Genomic DNA, 27,115 nt, shown 5'->3' on the forward strand with positions numbered 1-27,115 from the left:
CGTTACGCGAAAAACAAGGTTTTCCCTGTCGAAACCTACCAAGAGTTTGAGTGGGATGGAAAGTCCTTTCTCTTAACCTACGTCACTGAATTCTACGATCGCTGGATGGATGCATACGCGTATGGAGGAGTTACCCATCACGCGGGGATCTCGAGATTGATCCACACTCTGCCAAGTCCTTGGAGCGAATGGACTGCCCAAGCTGCATTGCCATATACATGGTTCAGTCCGCCATAGTACAAGCCTCGAGGCGATATAATCGGCTTAATAGGAGTGCTACTCCCAGCTATGGCAGCTGCGACGGATGGACCGCCGCTTAGTCCCCCACCGCACAAGTATCCGCCGGGACAGGCCCGCCGATGGAGGTATCGTCGCGATAAGGAGCCGCATGTTGATCGTGTCCCTACTAGGTCGAGACTTAAGGCTAACGCAGCTAATCCTTTGATTATCCATGGAAACGTGGAGGACATGCGTGCGATCACTCCGCCGCCCCCGGATGTCGGTGAATATGGTGAGAATGAGGGACCGGACGAGGAAGGACCCGCTTTGGAAATGGATGAGGATGATGACCCCGAGGAGGATATGAACGACATCGATTAGGATTGATGGTCGTGGAATATTTGTTTTGGCTTCCCCCATGTTTTGGATTGATTGGCTTGATTTTCTACCTTATAATTTTTGCTACTCTCTTTCGTTTTTCTGCATTGATACTAAGACCTTTATGAGGCAACGTTTTTCTTTTATTATATGCCATGGGGAGATATTTATTTTGATTCAATGGATTGCCTTTCGTACATGGTACAAATTATCTATCACTATGTTATCACGCCATCACATCATGCCTCTTACCGCACCACCATTTTTTGAATACCTTATGGCGCCCTGTACTCGCCACTTAAATTGTACGATTGCTTCTTAAGTGCAATTGCCTTGATGATATGGAAACATTGATCTTTTGATAACCTTGACGCAGCCAATTTTTGGTAACAATGTTGATTGACACTACTCTTGGCAATCCGTCTACGTGAGGAACTTTTGATATCTTGTGCTTGGCCATATACTCTAAATCAATTGACCCATGAACCTTGTTATTCAACTATATCACGTGGCTATTGTTAGAACCATGGGAATATTTTGTGTTGATAAATCAGAATGCCACCAAGACGCCACCGAGAACCAACTCCTCAAACGGAGGAAGAGGACAGCGTGTCACAACCTATTCCGCATCCTCCACCTCCTCCGCCTCCGCCGCCTCCGGTCGATCGAGAAATCGTGAAACTATTCTTAGAGCAAAAGCCACCGGTGTTTGATGGATTGGGAGAACCGGCCAAGGCTGAATCTTGGATCCGGGCAATAGAGCGCATCTTCGTGATTTTGAGATGCAACGATAGAGAACGCATGAGTTGTGTGACCCATCAGCCGACTGAGGCAGCCGACTTTTGGTGGGATACAAGAACGAAGACTATGCCACGGGACCAAGTAGAGGCGATGACGTGGGAAGGATTCAAAACGGAAGTATACAACAAGTATGTGCCGAAAAGCTATCGGAAAGCAAAGGCAGCGGAATTCCACAATCTGACACAAAGACGCATGACAGTGACCGAGTACGATCGAGCGCTTAACAGCATGACCCGGTATGCCCCCGATCAAGTCGACACCGATGAGAAGCTATCCGACAAGTTCCGTGAGGGACTAAAACCCGAGATAAGAATGTCGTTGGCCAGCCGAGGGAGACTCCCCTACACTGAAGCGTTAGCACTTGCGCTAGATATTGAGGCAGCAATGCCTAAGGAGAAAGCTAAGGAGAATACTACTTCGTCTTTACCCCCACCGCACTACTCCAGAGAGAAACGAAAGTGGGATGAGCACAGAGCTTCGCACGATGGAAAACGGCATCAGTCAAGTCAGCATCAGTCCCAGTACGAAGGAGGGCAGCGTACGTCTAGCCAGAGAGGAGACTACCGACCTAGGGCACCACAATGCAATGTGTGCTCTAAGTACCATTTCGGAGAATGTCGATATCAGAATGTGATCAAGTGCTACACTTGTGGAGGAAACAGTCGCTTCTCTAGGGAGTGTCCAAATAACAAGATAGGATCGGGATCGAGACGGAACGATCAGGGATCCCGTCAACAAGCGAGGGCACCGCCGAATGAATCGGGAGGAAATCGTGACTCATCGTCGCGGCAACAACAACCTCACCGCCCCAGACTTCCTCCCCAAGCTAGAGCGTTTGCGCTGGAACAGAGAAAGCCGAAGAAGGAACAAGAGGATCGTGAGAAAGGAAATTTGACAGGTATGGGCGAAATTCTCGATACCCCTGTTGTTGTGTTGTTTGACACGGGTGCATCGCACTCGTTTATATCTGAATTATGTGTGCGCACTTTGAGCTTGCCTACTAGCGAATCTGAACGTAGAATGATGGTGTCCTCACCAGTAGGAGGAATGATAGAAATATCTAGAACGTGCTCGAACGTAGTTGCTCATGACTTGCGAGTCATAAAAATGGAGGATATCGATATAATCTTGGGAATGGACTGGCTGACAACGAACTTTGCGACGATTCGTTGTAAGGAGAGGCAAATATCATGGAATCTCGATGAATCGGCGAACCGCCATCATATCCGCGCTTCAAGCGACCGCAATGATGAAAAAGGGGCCAACTGCCTATCTTATCTACCTCCATGGAGAGGAGAAGGACGAAAAGAAGATGGAAGATGTTGCTGTCGTGCAAGAATTTCCAGACGTTTTTCCAGAAGTGTTACTTGGACCACCACCAGATCGGCAATTGGAGTTCACAATTGACCTTGAACCGGGAGCCGCACCCGTATCAAAGGCACCATACCGAATGGCGCCAAAGGAGTTGGAGGAACTAAAGATACAACTCCAAGAACTCATGGACTTAGGTTTCATTAGACCTAGTGTCTCGCCGTGGGGCGCACCAGTACTTTTCGTGAAGAAGAAGGACGGATCGATGAGAATGTGCATCGACTATAGGGAGTTAAACAAGTTGACTCTAAAGAACAAGTATCCACTGCCGAGGATAGATGATTTGTTCGATCAACTACGAGAGCAGGAGTCTTTTCAAAAATGGACTTAAGGTCTGGATATCACCAACTACGAGTTCGAAGGGAGGATATACCCAAGACTGCGTTTCGCACAAGATATGGCCACTACGAGTTTGTGGTGATGCCGTTTGGATTGACGAATGCCCCAGCGGTGTTCATGGATTTGATGAATCGAAAATTCCATCCGTACTTGGATAAATTCATTTTAGTCTTCATAGATGACGTACTAGTCTACTCTAAGAACGAGAAAGAGCATGAGGAGCACCTACGAATCACGTTGGAGACGTTGAGGACCGAAAAGTTCTACGCCAAATTCAGCAAGTGTGAATTCTGGCTGAAGGAAGTGAATTTTCTAGGACACATTGTGTCGGCAGAAGGAGTCCGAGTGGACCCCGCCAAGGTTGAGGCAGTACAACGATGGAAGTCGCCTTCAACACCAAACGAAATTCGGAGTTTCCTAGGATTGGCAGGATACTACCGAAGATTCATTGAAGGATTCTCCAAGATAGCGAGACCAATGACGCAACAACTCAAGAAGGGAGTCAAGGTGAATTGGACCCCAGAGTGTGAAGCAAGCTTTCAACTCTTGAAGGAAAAGTTGACAACCGAGCCAGTTTTAGCTGTGCCCGAGTCTGGAGTGAACTACGTAGTCTACACCGACGCTTCTAAGGTTGGATTAGGATGCGTTTTGATGCAAAACATTAAAGCGATCGCCTACGCGTCACGACAATTAAGGCCACACGAGTTGAATTACCCAACGCACGATTTGGAGTTAGCAGCAATGGTACATGCCCTAAAGATTTGGAGGCATCATCCCTACGGAGTTAGATGTGAAATCTTTACGGACCACAAGAGCTTAAAGTATTTCTTCGAGCAAAGAGACTTGAATATGCGACAACGAAGATGGCTCGAACTAGTGAAGGACTACGATTGTAGCATTAACTACCACCCCGGCAAAGCAAATGTAGTGGCTGATGCTTTGAGCCATAGAGATCATTCGCAAATAGCTACCTTTCTGACGGAAGAGGAGAGCTTGATAAGAGAATTTAGCAAAATGCGATTAGAAGTGATAAGAGCACCCGAAACAGTGGAAGGGCGAATTGCCACTTTGGTGGTTAAACCAGATCTGAAAACGAGAATCGTTGCAGCACAACGGATGGATGCGGAACTAGAGGAAATCCGAATTGAAGTGAGAACCGGTGAATCCGGAAAATTTAGTGAGGAGTCCGACAATGCCCTCACCTTTGAAGGAAGGTTGTGCGTGCCAAACAACGAGGAACTTAAGAATGAGATCATGAGCGAAGCTCATGAAACTCCATACACTGCTCACCCTGGAAGCACGAAGATGTACCAAGACTTGAAAAAGTCCTTTTGGTGGAATGGCATGAAGAGAGATATCGCGGCATTTGTAGAACGTTGCTTAGCCTGCCAACAGGTGAAGGCATTACATCAACGACCACATGGAAAATTACAACCATTGGAGATACCCGAGTGGAAATGGGAGCACATCGCCATAGATTTTGTGACGGCCTTGCCGAAGACCCTAAGAGTGCGCATTTCATACCGATTCCGGTAACTCATGGATCGAGCAAGCTAGCTCGGATCTACATAAAGGAGATTGTGCGATTGCACGGAGTCCCAGTGACAATTACGTCCGATCGTGACCCGAAGTTCACATCGAAATTTTGGATTAGTCTACAACGCGAGCTTGGAACGCGATTGAATTTTAGCACGGCATTTCACCCGCAATCCGATGGGCAATCCGAGAGGACGATCCAAACTCTCGAGGATATGTTGAGAGCCGCGATTCTCGACCGCGGTGGAAGTTGGGAGACCGTGCTACCGCTAATTGAATTTGCTTACAATAACAGCTTCCAAGCAACAATCAACATGGCGCCATATGAAGCCTTATACGGAAGAAAATGTAGATCACCGCTCTACTGGGATGAAGTTGGAGAGCGACGGGTGCTAGGACCCGATGCGGTCGAAGAGATGGTTGAAGTTGTTCGACAAATTCGTGTGAGAATAAAGGAAGCCCAGGACAGACAAAAGTCATACGCTGACGTCCGACGAACTGACTTACAGTTTCGAGCCGGTGATAAGGTTTTTCTGAAAGTGTCCCCGTCGAAAGGGATAACACGATTTGGCGTTAAAGGAAAATTGAAACCACGTTTTATTGGGCCTTACGAAATTCTAGAAGGAATAGGACCCGTAGCCTATCGATTGGCGCTACCGCCAAGTCTTGGAAACGTGCACAACGTCTTTCACGTATCGCAATTGCGAAAATATGTGTTCGATCCGAAGCATGTGATTCACTACGAAGAAGTCGCGTTGAATTCCGACTTGAGTTACGAAGAGAGGCCCCAAATGATCTTGGACCGAAAGGTTCAGAACTTGAGAAATAAATCCATTGCTAGTGTGAAAGTGCTATGGAGGAACCACGAATATGAAGAAGCCACGTGGGAGCTTGAAGACAAGATGAAGGAACTGTACCCGGAACTTTTTCCATGAGGTACCAAATTTCGGGACGAAATTTCTTTTAAGGGTGGTGGAATGTAACGCCCCACTTTTTCAAACCCTAATTTTCGGGTTATAAAATTTTTGCATTAAATGCCCTAAATGCTATGATATGTGGATTATTTGATGAGTAATTAATTGCATAGTGTCTTTGTGACCTAATTGCGTATGAGAATGGAGATTGAGTTGAATAGTGAACTTGTTGAAATGTTGACGTGGCTATTGAATAGTCAAAGATGGGAAAATATGACGTGGCCGTTGAAAGGTCAATGCGTTGAGAAAAAGAAGAGGATGTGAGGAAATGATTGATTGGGTGTGAATATTTGATGCGGAGAAATATAATTGTGGGTGAATTATTTTCCTAAGGGATGAGTGAGGAGTAAATAGGAGTATTATTTTAAATGTGTGGAAATTTTCGGCCATCATGATTATTGGAGAAGAAATCCTATTTTTCTTGGATTTAATTATTTGTTTGGGATAATTATCCAAATTAAATCCAAAGTCCAAATACTCTATAAATCCTACATGGAATTTTCGAATCACCACTTTGATTTTTCCCATGAGATTTTTGAAAATCTCATATATTGGAGAAGAGGGAATTATTTATATTGTTTGATCCCTTATTTATTCTATTCCATGAATAAATATAAATATGCTAGAATATCTTACCATATCTTGCCAAATCTAAGAAGATATTGCCATATCCTAATTTAATTAGGATTTATACTAAATCCCTTTTGAGAAAGAAAAAGTCACGCCACTTTCCTTTTTAATTGGGGAAAAATATTAATATTTTTCTTGCTCCGTGATATATTATTCTACTCCGTGAAATATTTGAATTAAATCATAGGCTAAATAAATAAGCCTAAATTTCGAAATCCCCTATATTCTCAACGGTTTCAACGCCAACTACTCTTCAAATCTCTCTATATCTTCTCAAATCTCTAATTTATTTAATTAGAGATATTATTGTTGGCACTCTATAAATAAGAGGAGAGGAAAATCAAAACCCTAGCTACAAAAATCGCCCCACTCTTGAAAACCGTTCCCCACTTCTCCCCCACTCTCTCCAAATTTTCTTCAAGTTTTCTTCAAGATTTCTTCATCAATTGAGAAGAATTCAAGTTGAAGTTCAAGATTTTATTGAAGAATCAAGGCTATAACTTGTTTCTACCGATTGTTCTTTTGGAAAAGGTACTTTAATCTTTGATCTCCTCTTCTTCTACCGATTAATCGGTGTTCTTGAGTCCACATGCATTTAGATTGAGTGAAGGGAAAATAAATTGATGAAATTGGGATGCATGGATGTGTGTGTGTGTGTGACCGAGAGTGTGTGTGTGCACGCCTCGGGAGGCGTGCACATGTGTTGTGATCGTGTGCGTGTGTTGTGTGTGTGGAACACTCATGCGTGACACGATTTAATGGTGAATTTGGAGTTGTTATTTGAATAAAAATGATATGCTAATCATACCTTGATTTTGGATGATGATATTAAAGATTTATCGATGGGAAAAAAGGGAAATATGGGAGACATGCATGATTTGAAATCAATGATTGAAACTGATTTGTGATACGCCTAATTTAATGGTGATACTTCGCGCTCTCAGCGTGATAAACGAGGAGAAGAGAATACTTTCGAGATAAGCCGACGAGGTGGGCTTTCTTTTAAAATAAGGACATTGTCCTAAACTGATATTGATGAGAATGAAATCTGTGTTATCATGCCTTGATTTGTTTTGTCGTGCCTATCCCTCGTGGCTATGCCACTATTGATTTAATCGAATTCGGATCCTTGTAGAGCCGCAAACTCTACTTGGGTTAGTTTACACCAATGTTAGACCGAGTGTTAGCGTACGGGTTGGCCGGTCTAGTGACCTGGATTGCGGCCGCAGTCCTTGTCATGTAGAATGAGGATATGGTAAACGTCGATGTGAAAAATGGATGCGCGACCGTGATATTTGAGAAAGAATATATTTTGGTGCCTCGGGTCTTTCTAAATTTAAAACCCCGATGGACACTTGAAAATGGCATGATAACTATAATTGTGATAAAACTGTTTTCGGCATGAGTCCACTGAGTATGTTTATAGTACTCAGCCCTGCATGTGTTTTCCCTATGTGCAGGATGAGCGGTGACGAGCGGGCGGCGGTGTTGAGTAGGAAATAATAAGATGATCTGTTGGTACTTAAAGTGTCGTTGTGTCTCCATACATAGCCTCACTTCTTTCTTGGTCGCTTCCGCTATATTATGAAAAATTGTTATCTTTTGGTTGGGATGAATACTTTTAGATTCGTGGGAATATTTTGGATATGGAACACTTGAGAATATTTTGGAACTATTGCTATTTTTGAGCATTTTTGGTGATAGCCTTTTTGTTGGATTTCTTTGCTAAGGCATCATTTCTCTCCTACATAATTGTTCATTAAATGCTTTGGTAAAATCCCTTTTTAAATGGAACCCTAGCCTATGATCTTTGATGCATTTAAGTCCGCCTAGTTAACGATCGCCGCATTTATTATACCCTAGATGGGCGGGTCGTTACATCTCACACTTAGACCAAGCAATGGGCTAAGTGGGAGAAGGTAAACACATATAGCAATTATTAACAGAGACACAGATAATAACACAGACATAAAAAACAAAAAATTACGCTAATACAGAAAATAAAAGTTACTTGGTCATGAGGGGCAATTCACTTCTGGGTCTGGCCCCCTCGAGAGCCAGACTGGGGTGGGATTCCGGGTCGGGTCATCTTCACCTTCTTCTTCGCCGGCAGCTCCGACTCTTCTTCCTCCTTCTCTTGCTGATCGGACACTGGTTTCTTTAACGTCAGGGACTTTGACTTGGATGGGATTAACACTGGCTTGGATGCAGATGGGGTGACAACTGGCTTGAGCGGGTGTGGGGGTCGCTGGATGGAGGAACTGCCCTGGCCGGCCTGCTTGACCTCACTGCTGGATCCAGGAAGCGCCTTCTGCTGGGTCAGGGAGAGTGTCTTCTCCACCCATTTTGACATTGTCATCATCAGCTCCATGGCTTCTGCTATCCATCCGCTCATTCTGTTTGGAGGACTTCATTGCCAGGTCTGCAATGTTCCCCCGCAGCGCCTTTATCTCCTCCCGGGCCCCGCTCAATTCTTTTCGCATCCCACTGAGTTCCTTCACCATCTCCTTCCTCATCACTTGCATCTCCTTCTTCAACTCCTCAACCTCCTCATTGGAAACAGCCTCCACAGCCTCTGACTCCGTCTTCACCTTATCTCCTACCTCGTAGAAGAAGGTTTCCTTGCCGTGTGCCTGGAGCAGCCCTTCGTTGAAGAAATATTCAACGTTGAAGATCTCTGGGGGCTCACACATCACGACCAGAGGAGCGGTTTTGGCTATCTTCATGTTAATGTTCCGTTGGAGGTAAGCGCCGAGGAGATGGCATGTGTACATATGTCGCGCGGGATTGCTTGTCATTTGATGGCATGCTTGGGCCAACCAATAGCCGAGATGCACCTTCACACCCTTGCCATAGACCAGGTGAAGTAGAGGTCAGTGGTTGTCAGAGCTGAGTTCGCCGTTCCCATCAGATTGTAGCTAATAAATGTCTGGGCGAATCGGAGGATGCGGTCTTCAATGTGGGAGGCTTTGGAGTAGCTGGATTTGAACGCCCCCGCATTAGAGTGGGTGACTAGCTCCCATGCTGCATGTACTTTAAACCCTGGCGTGTTCTTCGGTACGCCGACCATCCTCTCATTCCAGATGCCTTCGTCATCATCGGCTCTGGAAAACAACCCCATCCTCAAGGACCACTGCCTGATGCTCATCTCATGTTCTTCGTTGAAAATCCTGAATGTGATGGAGTCCGCGTCAAGGTCAGAAGTGTTCTTGAGTTGGAACTTTGAGAAAAACTCTCGAGCTAAGTCCATCGGCACCTTTGTTAGGCTGTGCTTCAATAACCACTCAAATCCGATCGGGTAGATACACGCGCGGAACTCCTCATCGCATGCAATCATCTTAAGCTCCTTGGAGTTGTACTGCTTGCCTGATTTCGCCATCTTCCCAGCAATTCCCTAGTTACCAAAACCTCCGGGCGCTCATAGTTAAACTCCCCATCAGATTCTCCGGGTTCAGAATCGGACTCAGGAGTAGGCTCGGCTTGTTCCTCGGTGGAGGGAACTTCGGTCAGTGGAGAATGTGGCTCCTCAACCTCCTTGACGGAGGGAGTTTTCCTTGACCGCTTTGACAGGGTCGCAGCTGCCTTTCCTTTCCTCGTCCTTTCCTTGGCCAGGCGGCGATCCTCCGCCTCATCAGCTTCTGTCCCTCGTGCAGGGAACTCCTCTTTTTCAAAATAGACCAAGTCATCTACCTCGTCTAGTAGACTCCTCCTGGCCCTTCGCCACTCTGCTCTCTCGTCCACCTTTTGTTCGTCTTCTTCCTGGTCATCCACCAGGTCCACAATCAAATCTTGCCCTTCCTCGATGGGCTCTAGTACTTCAGTAGTATCGGGGTTCGTCTCCTCCAAAAGCTCTTTCGGGGCTTCCCCCTTATCATCCACCATCGGGGTCCCCCCCTCAATATAAACATCGGGGTTTCCCCCCTGACATCACTCGGGGTTGCCCCCTCCTCCATTGCTCAGGGGTTGTCCCCCTAAAATCCTTCGGGGTTTCATCCCCGGTCTCCACTGGGGTTTCCCCCTCAGCAAACATCTCCAGAATAGGGGTTTCGCCCTCAACAAACTTTTCCAAAACAGGGGGTTTCCCCCTCAGCAACTTCCTCTCGAACAGGGGTTTCCCCCTTTTTCTCACCCTCAGAGTTAGGGTTTTCACTTCCTTGTCCCTCGGACTCTACCTTCTCATCACCTTCTTTCGGCCTACCTTCTGCCGCCAGTTCACCCATCTCCTCCTTCTTGTCCGCTCCTAGTAGACTTGTGCTTGGAGCGGTTTCTGCCATTTGAAGACCAGAGTCCGGTACTCTGGTTGAAGCTTGAGGCCTCTCGTCATGGGGAATTGCGGGTTGAGTCGTCGAATCAACCGGGATCGTCGGCGGTGGTGCGGCAGCCGCGGATGTCTTCAGGCTGGCTGAGAATAGGGCGTAGACCTCCTTTGCTTTCTCGACGCTTCCCAATTTCTGCGTCAATTCCGCCAGAAGAACCACGTCGTATGGGCTCTGGACGGTCTCCGATCCCGTGGCTGACGCCTTCGGCCGTGAACTTCTTGTGGCATGGGTTGGATCCATCACTGTAAATCTGAAATCAAAAGAAAACTTGGTAGAAATCGGGTTAGGGTTTGTAATTCTTGAGAGAGAAATAGAGTAGAGAGAAGGGAGAGAAACTGTGGTTTGTCGTTTGGGATTATTGGAGAGAGAAACTGCCGGTTAGCCTTTTTGGTGAAAAGATGGTGCGGTTGCATGCGTGATGTAAGCAACCGTACACCTCCCATAAATATCGGCCAATTTTGAAATTCAAATTATCTCCATTCCCCCTAAATTCCTTCTCTAGACTTTCTTTCCCTAGCTGATTTCCCTGACCACGACTTTACACTTAAAAAGAAATTGAAGACGCCAGACTCCTAGGTCAAGGATAGAATACAAGGCAACGTTTTTCCTACGGAGTAGGGTGCTTCGAAAATATTTTTAGAAGATTTAGATTTTCTCTTTTTTTGGATTTTTACTTGAATATTTATAACGCAATTAAACTATTTACACATTCCTTTTGAGTATTCCCGAGATCCCCTGGTTCAGTGTATATATTAAAAAATGTAACCCCATTTACTTGACCCAAGAATTCATCAAAAATACTTCCTTGTCTGACTAGGTGATAATAGGGAGTGCACGTAGTGACACTTCCTCCATTACACACAACTCAGAATTATCCCTATAGACTTTCACTCTATGACCATTAACAAGGAAAGGGACAAAGTTTGAGGCACTTCCCTGATCTCTACAACTCTATTCGCGCGGAGGCCAACAATGGTATATGGATCGATCCACTTAGACTTCAACTTTCCTGGCATAAGCTTGAGCCAGGATTGGAAAAGGAGCACCTTCTGTCCCACATGGAGTTCCTTGACTCGGAGATTCTTGTCATGCCATAACTTTGTCCTTTCCTTATACCACATAGCAGACTCATAAGACTCCATCCTTAGTTCCTCCAGCTCTTGTAACTGTAATTTCCTTTCCTCTTCACAAGCTGAAGGCTTCATACTCATCTCCTTGACTGCCCAGTACGCCTTGTGCTCTATACCCACGGGAAGATGGCACATTTTGCCAAACACCAGCCTATAAGGCGATATTCTGATAGGAGTCTTGAAAGTAGTTCTGTAGGCCCATATTGCATCACCGAGCCTCTTACTCCAGTCTTTCCTCGATGGATTGACTGTCTTCTCCAGTATTGCCTTGATCTCTCGATTAGAAATTTCTGCTTGGTCGTTAGACTGAAGGTGGTAGGGGGTAGATACCCTATGGTGCACACCATATTTCCTCATCAGAGCCTCGATGGTGCGATTGCAAAAATGTGTTCCCTGGTCCGAGACGATAGCTCGAGGAACTCCGTATGTGTTGAAGATATTGGCCTTCAGAAACTTTGCTACCTCCTTTGATTCACATGTCGTGGTGACCTTGGCCTCTATCCACTTAGACACATAGTCCACTGCGACCAATATATATGTGTTCCCATAGGATGATGAAAACGGTCCCATGAAGTCCATCCCCCACACGTCGAAGATTTCGCAGACAATCACCGGGACCTGGGGCATCTCGTCCCTCCTTGAAATTCCCCCTGTCTGTTGGAACCTCTCGCAACACTGACAAAACTCGAACGCATCTTTATTAAGCGTCGGCTAGTAGAACCCACTATCCAATACTTTCCTCGCTGTCTTCCTTGGTCCAAAGTGACCTCCACACGCCAAAGTGTGGCAATGATTCAGCACATCTCTTTGTTCCCATTCGGGAATGCAGCGTCTGATCGCCTGATATGAGCACATCTTCCATAAGTACGGATCATCCCAAAAGTAATATTTAGCTTCACTTTTAATTTTCATCTTCTGGGCTCGAGAAACTTCGTCTGAACTTGGCACCTCTCCCGTGACCAAGTAGTTCGCCAAATCAGCGAACCATGGTTCTGCGTTTAGTGTTCGCTTCCCCCTGTCGGATTCTCCTAGACCGGTTAATGCCAATACTGCCTCCCAACTGATTGGTCTAGGGAATTCCCCTAGATTATACAAATGCTCTTCAGGTAAAGCATCGGGTATGGCCTCTTCCGTTTCCCCTTGAAAAATTCTGCTCAAGTGATCGGCTACTCTATTCTCTGTTCCTCTTTTGTCTCTCACTTCCCAATCAAACTCTTGCAAAAGCAACACCCAACGAATTAACCTTGGCTTAGACTCCTTCTTTGCCAGTAAGTACTTTATCGCTGCGTGATCTGTGAAAACAATAACCCTCGACCCAAGCAGATAGGGACGGAACTTCTCGAATGAGTACACGACAGGAAAAACATTTCCGTCTCTGTGGTATCATAATTCTTTTGAGCTTGATTCAGAGTCTTGGATGCATAGAAGATCACATAACTTTTCCCGTCTATCTTTTGCCCAAGGACAGCTCCCACAGCGAAATCACTAGCGTCGCACATTATCTCAAAAGGGTGATTCCAGTCTAGCGCCCTGATTATTGGTGCTGATACGAGTTTGTCTTTAAGCAATTGAAAAGCTTGCTTGCATCCCTCATAAAAAACGAATTCCACATCATTGTGCAACAGATGGGTGAACGGTTGCGCAATTTTTGCGAAATCCCTAAAAAATCCTGCGTGACCCAGGAAGCCTCTAACTTCTATTTGGTTTGTGGGGTAAGGTAACTTTGATATAACATCCACCTTTACCTTGTCCACCTGTATCCCTCTTTCAGAAACCACGTGACCCAGGACAATACCTTCAGTCACCATGAAGTGGCATTTTTCGAAATTCAAAACCAGGTGCTTCTCTTGGCATCTTTTCAATACTAGGTCAAGGCTGGCCAAACAAGTGTCGAATGAATTCCCGTATACGGTAAAATTATCCATGAATATCTCAATGCATACCTCAAGCAAATCCGAAAAATACTCATCATACACCGCTGGAACTTTCCTGGTGCGTTACACAACCCAAACGGCATTCTTCGGTATGCATATGTACCAAAAGGGCACGTGGGCGTGGGCTTCTCCTGATCCTCTGGGTTAACGTAGATCTGGAAATAGCCACTGTATCCATCAAGGAAACAAAAATACTGTTTGCCAGCTAACCTTTCTAACATCTGGTCAATGAAAGGTAGGGGGAGTGATCCTTCTTCGTGGCCTCATTCAGCTTCCTATAGTCGATGCACATCCTCCACCCAGTCACCAGCCTAGTGGGCACCAACTCGTTCTTTTCATTCTTGACAACCTGTATTCCAGACATTTTGGGCACCATATGGACAAGACTGGCCCACTCACTATCTGGAATGGAGTAGATGATCCCTAGAGAGAGCAGTTTCAACACCTCCTTCAAAACTTCCTCCCGCATGTTCGGATTCAGCTTCCGTTGTGCGTCGCGGTGAGCCTTCACACCCTCCTCTAATCGGATGTGATGCATGCAGAGATCAGGGCTGATTCCTACTAAATCAGAGAGGGTCCATCCTATTGCTTTCTTGTTCCGCTTGATAACTTCCAATAATTCCATTCTCCTGCTCCTTGGTCAAGTTACTGTTGACTATCACTGGGAATGCCTCATTCTCTTCCAAGTAAGCATACTTGAGCCCTGGTGGGAGTGTCTCCAGTTCCTTCTTGGTGTTGTTCATCTCCTGGGGCAAGGGATTTTTTTCTGCAATATCAGGTAATGTCTCCTTCCCAGACCCAGGAGAATTCTCCAGACTGGTCACATGGGCCCATCTCCTTGATCTAGCTGACTCGGGATTTTTGCAAAACTCCATGATCGCTTCTTCTAGTTCCTCATCTGTCAATTCCATTGTATTCATTGCTGCACACCACCCTACAACTTCTCAGTCGATTAAATGGCTCAACTCTGAGTTGTCAATTTGTTCCTGTATCAATTCAGTCTCAAGATATTCTTGGACCGGGGGGTTAATAACATCTATAGCATACAAATTTTCAACATCTAATGGCCTTTTCATTCCTTCATCTATGCTAAATGTATATTTTTCCCCATTATAGTCCAAGCAAATCGTTCCATCAAAGACATCGATAATGGTCTTGGCAGTGCGTAAGAATGGTCTCCCTAGAAGTACGCCACTGGACTCAATAGACTCATTATCATTCATTTTGATAACATAGAAATCAGCAGGATATAGAAAATCATGCGCTTTAACTATGACATTTTATAACACACCTTCAGGACAGATGCAAGTTCTATCTGCTAACTGGATTACCACCTTGGTAGCGACCATCCTAACTCCTGTCAGTTTCTTGTAGATTGAAAGTGGTAAAACATTTATAGATGCCCCTAGATCACACATGGCATGCTCGACCTTAATGTCCCCTAAAGAAATAGGCAGTGTGAACATACCTGGGTCTGTGCATTTTGAAGGCATCCTTCTCTTTTGTATCACAGCAGATACATTTTCCCCGATCACAATCTTTCCGTCTAGCTTTGTCTTCCCAGCTATGAATTCCTTGATGAAGTTGCTAAAGGCAGGTTGATTTCCAGCTTGCTAAAAATTTCCATGAGGTCCTCTGTATCATCCTTCTTTTTCTTGGCTTCCCCTCGGTATGGAAACGACTTCGCTCGCTTCACCGCATTTGTGGAACTCCCAGCTGGGGTTTCGCCAGTTTCCCTACTCACTCCCTTACTTTCTAACTCAGGCTCTGGATCTAGGAAAAATGGATCAGCTGCTTGAGGTAAAGATCCCTCTAAATCTCCCTCCTGGAGGTCATCCTGAGCATGAACTTCTTGGCTCTCCTTCCCCTTACTTGCCTGTGCGGGTGCGTCTTCATCGATCTCCAGCGTCGGTCCTTCATAACCCCGCCCTGATCTCAAGGTGATCTGACTAATGTTTGCTTCGATCAGGTGGCTTGACTGTTGCAGGAAGTTTTCCTTCATTCCCCCGCATCTCATTCAAAGAAACCACGATCAGGGACAGCTGCTTTGCCATCATGTCCATGGTTGTTTTGTGTTCCAACTAGGCGTCTTTCAGTTTGTGCACCACGTCATTGTTGGAATGCAGGTAATTTTACATGAACTGCTGTGAATTCACTAGGTCATGGACCATGTCATCCAAACTCCTTTGTGGTCTGGAGTTGAATTGATTCGAATTCGACCCTTGACCTTGGTTCTGTCCCTGGTTCTGCCGATAATTCCCTTGATTCCCTTGGTGGTTATTGTACTGGTTGGCAGATCCTTGATTCCCTTGATTGTTAGGTTGGGAGCTTTGGTAATTCCCTTGGTTATTCCTCTGATGTGGTGGCACATAGGAGCTCCCTGGATTGTTCTGATTTCTGCTTCCCCAGTTAGTATGATCCTAATTCTTGTATCCCAATTGCAGCTGCCCCACCTGATTCCTCCCTGGCCAGTTGGACTGCCTCTCTGGAGGGTGTACATAATTTGTGATCTGCAGTGGAGGCGGTTGACTTTGATCATTGTCAGTCCATCTAAAATTAGGGTGAGTTCTTCATGGAGCCTCCTTTTGCCTTCCTTGATTCCAACTTCCATCTGGATTCCAGCTCCCCATCGAATTCGCCTGGGCTTGGTACTCTCCTTCACCGGGTTGACCGTAATAAGGTTGAAGTTGCCTTTCCTCTGGACCCGGGGGTTTCTCATTCTCTTGTGGGGCATGAGGGTTGTACTTCTCAATTGCATTCAACAGTGCTTTCTCCAACTTATCTATCCTATCCTCCACTTTCTTATCATCTTGCTATGTCACTGCATTGGCCGATCCCCTTATCATAATGCTCCGCGGGTTATCATAGGCCTTCTTCGCCTCGATCAATCTCCCCAAAGTTTCTCTGGCTTCACTTGCTTTATTTTTGATAAAATTTCCCCCGCTCGAGGAATTCATCAAATCCTTTGATTCAGGGTTTGCACCTTCGTAAAACAGATAATAAGTCTCTGCCTCGATCATTCTGTGGTTCGGACAAGAATCCAACGGTCCTTTGAACCGGGACCAGTAAGAGCTCAGAGACTCATCATACTCTTGCTTGCACTCCTGGATTTCCTTCTTCAGAGCGTTCGTCTTGTTGGACGGGAAAAAATAATCCAAGAACTCCAGCTTGAAATCCTTCCATGTGTTGATTGAGTCTGGTGGGAGCCTCAGCAGCCAAGTATCAGCCTCCCCCTTAAGGGCAAACGGGATTGCACGCAAACGGTAGTCCTCCTCAGTCGCCTCGTTGGGTCGCTTTTGGATGCTGCACAGCTTACTAAACTCGTTTAGGAATTCGTAAGGACATTTATTCCTTCGCCCAGAGAATGTGGGTAAAACTCCTAGCACATTTGTCTTGATATCAATGGACCTCCGGCGCTGGTTCGAGACTATGGCATGGGCGGGATCACCGTCCAGATGCGCGGTGAGTGAACCTATCTCCGGATCGAGATCCTCCAAGTGTGCCATGCTTACGTCTTCTCCTCTCTCGGTCTCGGAATACTCTGTTTCTGTAGACGACTTCGGGTCCTATTCTCCCGATGAGTTCCAATCCTTCTCACTTTCTGATTCGAATGGGAATGGATCTACTGTCCTTAACCCTGATCTGGTGGTGACAGTGGATGTAGACTCCTTACCTGCCACTTGTATCGGGCGTTCCCTGACCCAGATGAACTATCACAACTTTCGAAATGGAAGCCCGCGTTCATAAACTGCCAAGAAGAACAAATAACAGAAGTTAAACTATATACACCAATTTCTCAAACACGTAAACAATTTACGCCATCCATCCCCGGCAACGACGCCATTTGAAGAGCTGTGATAATTATGTGTAATTATGGTCTAGAAGCTAATGATGGTTAGTGAAGGCGTGTTCTTGAGAAAAGTTGAGGAAAACCTTCGGTCCAAGAAATCCGCTAGACACTGGGTCTAGGAACTCAAAGAACCTTGAGCTACTTGTCGTCGGGCACACATTCCCTCCCTTAACTCCCTCTTCAAAAACCCTCAACACGTTTAGCTAGGAAAAAAACTAGTACGTGGAAATAGGGATCGATTCCACAGAGATGAATGCTCAAGTAAACATGTTCAAGGATTTGGGGACTATTTTTGTGTTGGTTGCTGCCACGCAATTTTTGGGTTGAGCTTTTTATCCTAGACTTGGTAATTAAAATATGCTACTCTAACAACTGGATCGAAAGAACTATTTCCTAAATTTACCTAGACCTAGGAAAACAATTGAAGGTGGGGACCATTTTCTGAAAAGGTAGAGTACGGATGAAAGAATGCAAAATAACTAACTAAAGGACTAACTAACAACGACATCATCTTCTCCAACATTTGGCATGAAGCAACCTGTAAAAACAAAGCGAGAACGTAAATCGAAACAAAGCAGACGAAATTAAAGGCAACAAAATGAAGAACAGTTAAAACTAAAGCAGATCTACGGCTACTAGACGAAGTAAAGTAAAAATGAAAGCAGAAAATCAAAGATCCATGCACAACTCAGTTCCCCTGTTCAGATCCACACTTCGGATGCTAAATCCACTCCGAATCCAGGCATCCGAGACAAACTCCGATCAAAATCATCACCATAACTGTAGATTCGCTGATTCACCACAGATCAACAACAAATTTCCCAGATCAAGTACAGAAACATCCAAACAGAGAATAACAATCAACCTCCGAAATAAAACCTCAAAACATAGAATCAACGTAAATCAGCACAAAATCAACACCATCATGACGTAAAATAATATTCATAGATAAACAATAAGTAGCAACGAGCAATCGACTTCAAAAAACGGTGAAGTTCGACGGAAATAAAAGCGCAAAAGCTGAAACATAAACAATTGTATCTTCGCCCTCCGTGAGGACGGTGTTGCAACAGAATTTCTCAAAAATGAACCTCTAAACTACCCCAGAATCCCCATTTTCCCAAGTGTGTGAGTGTGTGTGTGTGTGAGAGCTGAGAGCTAAAATCATGTATATGTCGTGTGTTGCATGCTCCTCTTTATATAGGCGTGGAAGTGGGTCCAGCAGGTGCTCTTTTGTTTGAATAGTCTTCTTTGCCCTCAGCTTTGGACTCCCTTCGTCTAGCCATTTTCTTCCTTGATTCTGCTCACTTTTCGTCTCCTTTCTTCCCTGGTCCACTGCCTTCAGTTCTTCCTGGACCTAGCGAATTCCTTCACACCTGGCTTAAAAATTGTGTTAGACCCAGTAGTTGGTGATTTTTTTATCACATAACCGATGCATGAAATTAGCCTTATCAATAACCAAAACCACCCATATTATCACCGCAATTATCCGAACGTGTCCATCTCTGTGGGATTCGACCTTTACCTCCACTATACTAGCCAGTAGAAGTGGGTTGAGGAATTTCTTTGATATGCGAGGTTCTGGTCGTCGTGCCAACGACTCAGCTGGGTTGGGACTTTCATCCTGATCAGTTGGACGCACCCCTTAAATTACACAACACGAGACCCGTAATCCTGAGCACCATCACATACCTTTGAAGCGCTGAGAGGTGGCGCGATACTCATTGATTGTGGTAACTATCTCTGACATAGGCAATTTAGCTTGAAACAATACACAACATTTGCACGAATACAGTTAATAGCTAATGAAAATGTACAAAGCAATCGGTTAGAAGCTTGATTGATTCCAATAGATGTTTATGCAGCTATGTGGGATCATTATTACATCGTAATAACAACTTTCCTCCTAGTATCTGGGGTGATTTTTTATCCACCTCTATCTCACCGAAAACTAATGTGAAAATTTACTGAATGCAAGTTGTATTCAGCTTGCCATGCACAAGAATATCTTTCTGCACCCACTATAGCTCCTGCTCTTAGTTGAGCAGGCATAGAATTCACTACAATGGGATATTTAAATAATCAGCATACTTTCAGTGAGATCAGAGATGTTATATCCACAAATCAAGTTTATAAATATTGTCTCCACACAATACAAAAATATGCCAATATTAGAAATTTAAGCTTTTGGTACCTGCCAAAACTGCAGTCAAACATTTCTATCAGCTTCATCAATCCAATGCACTGCATATTCCAAAAAATGAACATATAAGTAAGGCAAGAGTATGATGACAGCAACAGACAACACTCTAAATGATGTACTGTCTTGGGAAGTTCTGCATTTAAAACTTTGCAAATAAGATGAAGTGATTTGTGGCAGGAACTAGAACGATATATGTAGCAAGTAAAAAACTATTGATGTGCATAAATTTGTCATCTGTAGTAAATAGGATGCAGCAAACACAAGGTTCATCAGGAGCATCCTTCTTTAGGTATGTAACAAGAAGCCTCAATGCAAAACAACATTGGGATGAAAATGCTAATTGCAGCAAGTACTTATTTAAATATAAGCAAATAAGCAAATATAGTATCCAAGTTAATTTTACATACCATGCAGTGTTGGCATCGTTCACACTGTTAGACCTAGCCCAGCCTATGCAATTATCTAGTACATTAGTGGAAATATTGTCCAGAGGAACACATTCAGTATAAGTATCATCGTCTTCTACCTCTGGTTTGCTCCCCATGTCATACAAATCTTTTGGCTTTGTTGCAACTACAAGTTTCCAATCCTTCTTTATTGCATCATCTACATAGAAAACTTGTTTAACTTGTGATGAGAAAACAAAGGTATCATCATGTAATCTCTCTCCAGTGTGGATCAATTTTGAAAATTTTACAAGTGTGCAACCATTATCCTCTTTTAACCCCCTTCTAGAATTTACATCAACCCAATCACCTCGAAAAAGAACAACCTTATACTTTCCATAGAATTCTAGCTCCAAAATTTCAGTAAGTGCACCATAATACTTTTTTCCTTCGGCTTCAACAACAATTCCACTATTTTGAGTTTTGAGGTATTCCTTTCCAATATATCATCCACCAAAACGGAATAAATAGTTTCTCCGTCTGCCACATCATAATTCCTTCGTGGACGGTTGAAAAGTGTCTCCTTATGAGAGAGGTAATGTGAAAAAAAAGTAAGACACTCATCTGCACTATACCCTTCAGCAATGGATCCCTCTGGTTGTGCTTTATTTCGAACATATGATTTTAGCCGCATCAAAAATCTTCATGAAAGTAAGTACAAATAAAAGTAAGTACAAATGAGGATGAAATTTAGAATTTCGTGAGATGACATATATATGTGATAATTATAAATACTACTAAACTCGCTAACCTCTCAACGGGATACATCCAACGATAATGCACATGACAACCAAGTTTTGCCTCATAAGGTAGATGGATAATTAGATGAACCATAATTGTAAAGAAACCAGGGGGAAATATTTTCTCTAGGTGACAAAGTGTTAAAACAACCTGGGATTGCATTTCATCAAGTTCAGTTGGATTAAGAGTTTTTGCACACAATCTTTTAAAAAACACAGACACCTCTGAAACAGCTGCAATGACACTGTTAGGCATAATCCCTCTCAATGCCAGTGGAAGTATGTCTTGCATCATTATGTGCTCATCATGTGACTTGAGGTTAGAAAACTTACACTCTTGCATGTTGACACCTCTCGAAATGTTGGAAGCATACCCATCAGGCACTTTCAAATTGCTAAGAACACTTAAAAACAAGTGTTTTTCCTCACCAGACATATTATAGGATGTCGTAGGCAAATGAGATTTTCTATTTGGAAGGATTTGGGGACGGAGATCATGCCTAATACCCATATCCTGCATATCTAGTCGTGCTTTCAAGTTGTCTTTAGACTTTGCTTCCAAGTTCAATAATGTACCAAGTATATTATCACACACATTCTTCTCTATGTGCATCACATCTAGGTTGTGACAGAGAAGATTATACTTCCAATAAGGTAAGTCAAAGAATATACTTCTTTTTTTCCAACATGATCCTCTCTCATAGGTTCTAGATGTATCAACATTTTGACTATCAACTGCATCTTTTGTAATTTCATCTGCAATTTCAGTGAAGTTATCAACATCTTCAAAGGTTGTCTTTGCTTGAATTGTTGTTGTGGAACCATCACCCCTTGCTCTCTTTTTGGATGATTTACCATATGTGTGATTTAGTTGTTCAACCTGTCTCAAGACATCAACACCAGAAGGCGGCTCAGGGGGTAGTCTTAACTCTATGGTACCATCAAATTGATACTTTTCCAATCGAAAAGAATGATTTGGTTCTAACCATCTACGATGACCCATATAACAAAACTTCTGCCCAATATTAAGCCACTGAGAATGAGTTAATTTTTCGCAAAAAGGACATGCAATTCTTCCTTTTGTACTCCATCCAGATAAGTTGGCATACGAAGGAAAATCATTAATTGTCCACATAAGAGCATCTTTCATATTAAAATTTTCCCTAGCATATGAGTCATATGTCTCAACTCCTTCCCACAATACTTTAAGTTCTTCAATTAGAGGTTGCAGATAAACATCGATATCATTACCAGGACCCTTTTCCCCAGGAATAACCATTGTGAGAATAAGTGAAGGTCTTTTCATGCATGCCCAAGGTTCCATATTGTAAACTACTAACATTGCGGTGCAGTGCTCATGGTTCGAAAAGGATTAAATCCATCACTAGCTAATCCTAATCTCACATTGCAGGAATCAACGACAATATTTGCATATCGCTCATCAAATGCCTTCCAGGCAGCTCCATCAGCGGGATGTCTTAGAATTCCATCCTTCGTACGACCTTCTTTATGCCACCTCATAGATAAAGTTGTTTTTGATGAACTGTAAAGTCGCTTTAGTCGAGGAATTAATGGAAAATAACGCAGGACCTTAGCTGGTCTTTTTTCTCTTTGTTAAGGTACTAATTTCACCGCCTAAATCATCGGTTACATTCTCTTTGTTGGTCACCCATCTCGAACTCCCGCAAACATGACAAGAATCCCCATCCTTTCCACCCCAAAATAACATACAATCATTTGGACAAGCATGTATCTTTTCATATCCAAGATCCAACATTTTAATCAGTTTTTTAGAATCATAATATGTTTATGGCAATGATATACCTTCTGGAAATGCCTCTGAGAGTAAATCAAGAAACATAGAAAATGATTTTCCAGACCACCCATTCAACACTTTGAGATGATAAAGGTTCAATATGAAAGACAAGCTTGAAAAGTTTTGACAACCGGGAAAAAGTGGCTTGTCACATTCTTTCATTAGATCGTCTACTTGGTTGTCATCGTCACTAATATTACCATTATCTTCATTTGGATGGGTGTCATCTATATCATTATCCAATAACTCATCACGACTATGACTACCACATGGGAATGCATCTGTAAGCATTTCTCTTATTTCACCACATCCGACAATGCCTTGTTGCATATTAGATGTGTTTACAACATCAAAAGTATGTTGGGTATTAAGCACATTGGTAGGAATAGATGACAAAGATTCACCATGGAAAATCCAAGTTGTATAATCATACACAAAGCCATTCCATACTAAGTGATCTTCCACCACAATTGGTTCATAATAAAATCGATTGTAACATGTTCTATACGGGCAAACTATTTTTCCATCAATCAATGCCTTCTCTTTAGCAATTTTTATAAAATTTTCTACACCCTCCAAATAAGCCAGATGTGTTCTTGGCTTTTCTATCCAAGATTTATCCATAGATAATAAGTAAGACCTAGGTAAATCATGAGTATTAGGATCAAATAAAACACTGTTGGAATCATACAATCTGCCCCAAAATAAATATAAAACTTAATACCAATGGCACTATCTGAATAAAAATATAATAATATGTATGCATTTAAATTTATACCTCTAAACTTGACAACGCATTTACTTTTTATAATGAGATAACATGTGTAATTGGAAGTTATTTGGAGACAATAACAGGTTATTGTTACTAGCCCTCTCCCTAATGATTAACTAATGTTGAACTTAATAAAAGGTTATCTCCAAACAAATTTCACCCAAAATTACTAGACTTCTCCCTGTCAATGAGCATCAAAGCAATGATCCATCAAATCACCCTTCAAGCAAATGCATAATAATCTCATGTTCTTCAACAGCTATGGCCTTCTTTTTCTTGGTAAAACATTGCCTATTGTAAAACAAAATGTTAAAACTGCCACACCTTCCCACTTATTGTATTTTGGAGAACTCTTCCAAAAACATCAACTTAGACATTATTTTTCAAGTCATATAGACTTGCTACTCTCTCTGTTCTTCTAAAGAATTACAAGTACACTAACAGTGATGCAAAATTAGATTTTGCTCAGCAGAGTGAATGTTAAACTTTCAAAGTAAAACTCAAAGTGAAGGGAGCGAAAATGAGTAGAATTCAACGGGAAATATAAGGTTATTGAAATTACATTTTGGTCCCAAGCTTTCCCAGTTTTTCCGTTTGGAAACAATCTCATATTCAGCACTTTGAGACATCTGCACCACAGAAAACATGTCAAAACGATAGCTTAAAAAATATCATCTTTTCGATTTATACTTACATGTATTCAGCGTCAGATTCAACATCAGCCTCATGAAGCCCGACGAGGACAAGCAGGCCCGGCCCAATCGACGATATCAAGCAGCCTTCCACCTGAAATCTAACTGAGGTGAGCAATCGCAATCCAAATTTCAAGTGAAAAGCATCTTACTGACAAGAGTAATATAAAATGATGGTGAGTTGTATGAATTGAAAACAGAGTTACCTCAACAACATTCTGACAAGATTCCAGACCATCTTAAACTAATTCAGAAATAACATCTGCATCTAGTATATGAAGATCTGAACCACCTTTTCAGTGCAATTTGGTTAGGAAAACTCAACTCAGGCGTCATACTAGACCATCTAAGACTACTCTTAATCCTAAAATCAAAAGATTGCCACAAGATTATCTAGTTTGGAAATAGGTATAGTGGTAATAGTTTCATGCATTTAATATCATATAATGCCTCTTTAACTTACAACCATGCTGACACTGCAACAGTTTATTGAGTCCAAAATGAAACCTAACAATCAGAGAGAAAACTCATATCATAAAAAAAATACTCAAATTCTGGATAATTTAGGAGTCAGTCTTAAACATTGATCAAACCAGTCATAATCAGCAGTCGAATAGATTACAGATCGAGCTTGAATTCCAGATAAGCTTCTTAATCTATGTTTATCAATCCAGGCATATAGAGAAGACAATTCAAGTATTTCCGCTTGGTTTTCTAGTGATGATTGCAGATGTAAAATTGAGAATTACTACATGATTTTTAAAATGCACAGCTCTTCAACTAGCAGACATGCACTTAATTGAAAATAAAAGGAAGAAAACCAATATAGAACAAGCAGAGCACAATTCCTACGGTTTGCAATTTCTAGCTTCGATTGTAATATAAATATCCTAAATTGTGAATCCCTAGACCTCTAAACTCAATCCACATGGAGAAACAATGAGTGAAGAAATCAAAACTCAATGAATTGATTGAATTTTTTTGACTGGAGTGTCTCCGATGAGAACGGTGAAACAATGAGTGAAGAAATTGAACTGCGGTGATTCGATTGGATTTCTTCGACTGGAGATACTCTGATGAGACCGGCGACAGCGGAAACGGCGATCTCCGCGGCAGGAAATCGGGGCAGCGAGAATGTAGAAGAGAGAGGAGGAGATTTGTAATTTAACTTTTTTTTTTGTTTCAATAAAGATATACTATACAGGTTGCGCTAGTGTGCTAACTAATTTACAGTAATAACTAATAACTTTCAATTCTGCGTATTAAAATTATCAACATAAAGACATAATTACATCAATACAACATGTAAATTTAAAATATCAATGCAAAGACATAAGTTTATCAACAAAGATTAATAAATTTATGTCTTAGTGTTATATTTTTAACATATAATATTAATATTAGTTATTAGTTATTACTGTAAATTAGTTAATATTTGATCACACACCTATACTATTATATTAAATTGTTTCAATAAAGATATGCCTAGAGACGCATTTTATGCGCCCCCAATTTGAAGCTTAATTTAAGACGCTTTTAAAAGCGTCCTTAATTTTTGACTATTTTAGAAAAATCCCAAACGCCAAAGTATTGTGTCCTTGATTTTGTGTCGTTCTACAGTATATTTGTAGTAATGTTTATTTTGTATATTTTTAACGATGGAAAGTGCATGAGAGTTTGAGAGTTGAGACTTGAGAGTATATGGGCAAGTACTGGAACATTCCACAGCCATCTCATGAGAGCACCCTCTCGAACAAGCAACTAATCCAACACATATTTTACTACTTAATAATTAATCAAATTCAAATCATGTAGCTCGTGGAAGCCCCATGAAACTTCATGTCCCTTAATTATAACTATAAATACCAATTCATTCCAATATCACAAACCAATTCACAAGCATATATAAACAAATTGTCAGCTAAAAACATTCTCAAAAATGTCTCTGATCCCTCAAATTCTAGGAGAAATTTGTCCGGCCTTCAATGCGGCGCCGGTGGACTGGAAAGAGACGGCGGAGGCCCACGTGCTGAAAGCGGATCTCCCCGGGTTGAAGAAGGAGGAGGTGAAGGTGGAGGTGGAAGACGGGGGAAGGGTGATGCACATCAGTGGCGAGCGGCCGGGGCCAGAGGAGGAGAAGCAAGGAGAGGAGAGGTGGCACCGCTTGGAGCGGCCCCGCGGAAGCTTTAGGAGGCGGTTTCATCTGCCGGAGAACGCCAAGTGTGATGAAGTGAAGGCGGCGATGGAGAATGGAGTTCTCATTCTCACCATTCCGAAGAAGGAGATCAAGAAGCCTCAGGTTAAGCAAATTGAGATCACTGATTGCAAATGAGAAACTTTATTATATGTTTTCAATAATCTTCATTGTTCATGAACTGTCGCTGGTGTGCTGCTTTGGAGTATTTCACATTTTATGTTGTCTTGGTGTGGTTTGTAAGTTTGTAATGAAATAAAAGTTTATTGTATTTCGGTATATGTATGGGGCTTATTCTTATTTGATTTGCGTTGTTCATTTGTTTGACTTGTTTAATGGATACTTGTACTTTATTTTATGTTGCTTACATTCAATGCAATTTAATTGTAAAAAATAATTCTTCAAATTTATAAATGAGTAAATATAGCATATAATTAAATCTTACTCCTTCCATTTAAGGATGTCAATCGGCCGGCCCTACTCGGGTTGCGGGTTAATCGGGTGTGGGCTAGTCGGGTTGTGATTTCTTTCGGGTTATAAAAGTTCGACCCTAACCCTAAAAGTTCGGGTTTCGGGCTAGCCCAGCGGGTTAATCAGGTTACTACCGATAGATTAAAATGCGATCAATCCAATAAATAATGATGAAAATTAGTTGCATTCATAAAATGTAAAATATTTAATATCACTATCTTCGTCCCCCAAAATTTGTCCCACTTTGACCCGGCACGGGTTTTAAAAATGTAATGGAAAGTGAGTTGAAAAAGTTAGTAG

At 42.6% G+C, this 27,115-nt stretch overlaps 3 protein-coding genes and 1 long non-coding RNA gene across 4 annotated transcripts; 2 read left to right on the plus strand and 2 right to left on the minus strand.

Annotated features, from left to right (window-relative positions):
- The first annotated feature begins 1,152 nt into the window (after positions 1-1,152).
- Positions 1,153-8,011, plus strand: LOC148923158 (uncharacterized). The gene is made up of 2 exons (XM_089061414.1): positions 1,153-2,296; positions 7,953-8,011. Exons 1-2 carry the CDS (start codon positions 1,153-1,155, stop codon positions 8,009-8,011), a joined length of 1,203 nt encoding a protein of 400 aa, XP_088917540.1.
- Positions 8,012-10,598: 2,587 nt separating this feature from the next.
- Positions 10,599-22,191, minus strand: LOC148923159 (uncharacterized). The gene is made up of 9 exons (XM_089061415.1): positions 20,882-22,191; positions 20,618-20,771; positions 20,092-20,564; positions 19,804-19,864; positions 19,638-19,725; positions 19,174-19,242; positions 17,985-18,019; positions 17,305-17,379; positions 10,599-10,817 (listed from the first exon to the last, which is right to left on the minus strand). Exons 1-9 carry the CDS (start codon positions 22,174-22,176, stop codon positions 10,599-10,601), a joined length of 2,469 nt encoding a protein of 822 aa, XP_088917541.1. The 5' UTR covers positions 22,177-22,191.
- Positions 22,192-23,902: 1,711 nt separating this feature from the next.
- Positions 23,903-25,266, minus strand: LOC125204045 (uncharacterized). The gene is made up of 3 exons (XR_007173477.2): positions 24,357-25,266; positions 24,153-24,244; positions 23,903-24,087 (listed from the first exon to the last, which is right to left on the minus strand). It is a non-coding gene; the product is annotated as an uncharacterized LOC125204045 (long non-coding RNA).
- A 789-nt stretch (positions 25,267-26,055) lies between these two features.
- Positions 26,056-26,617, plus strand: LOC125204044 (18.1 kDa class I heat shock protein-like). Its single transcript, XM_048102584.2, has one exon. The coding sequence runs from the start codon at positions 26,090-26,092 to the stop codon at positions 26,480-26,482; it is 393 nt and encodes a 130-aa protein (XP_047958541.1). The 5' UTR covers positions 26,056-26,089; the 3' UTR covers positions 26,483-26,617.
- Positions 26,618-27,115: the final 498 nt, after the last annotated feature.

This window comes from Salvia hispanica, chromosome 6 (assembly GCF_029641045.1).
Source record: "Salvia hispanica isolate PSC_SH4W2 chromosome 6, Shi_PSC_v1, whole genome shotgun sequence".
Classification (NCBI taxonomy): Eukaryota; Viridiplantae; Streptophyta; class Magnoliopsida; order Lamiales; family Lamiaceae; genus Salvia; species Salvia hispanica.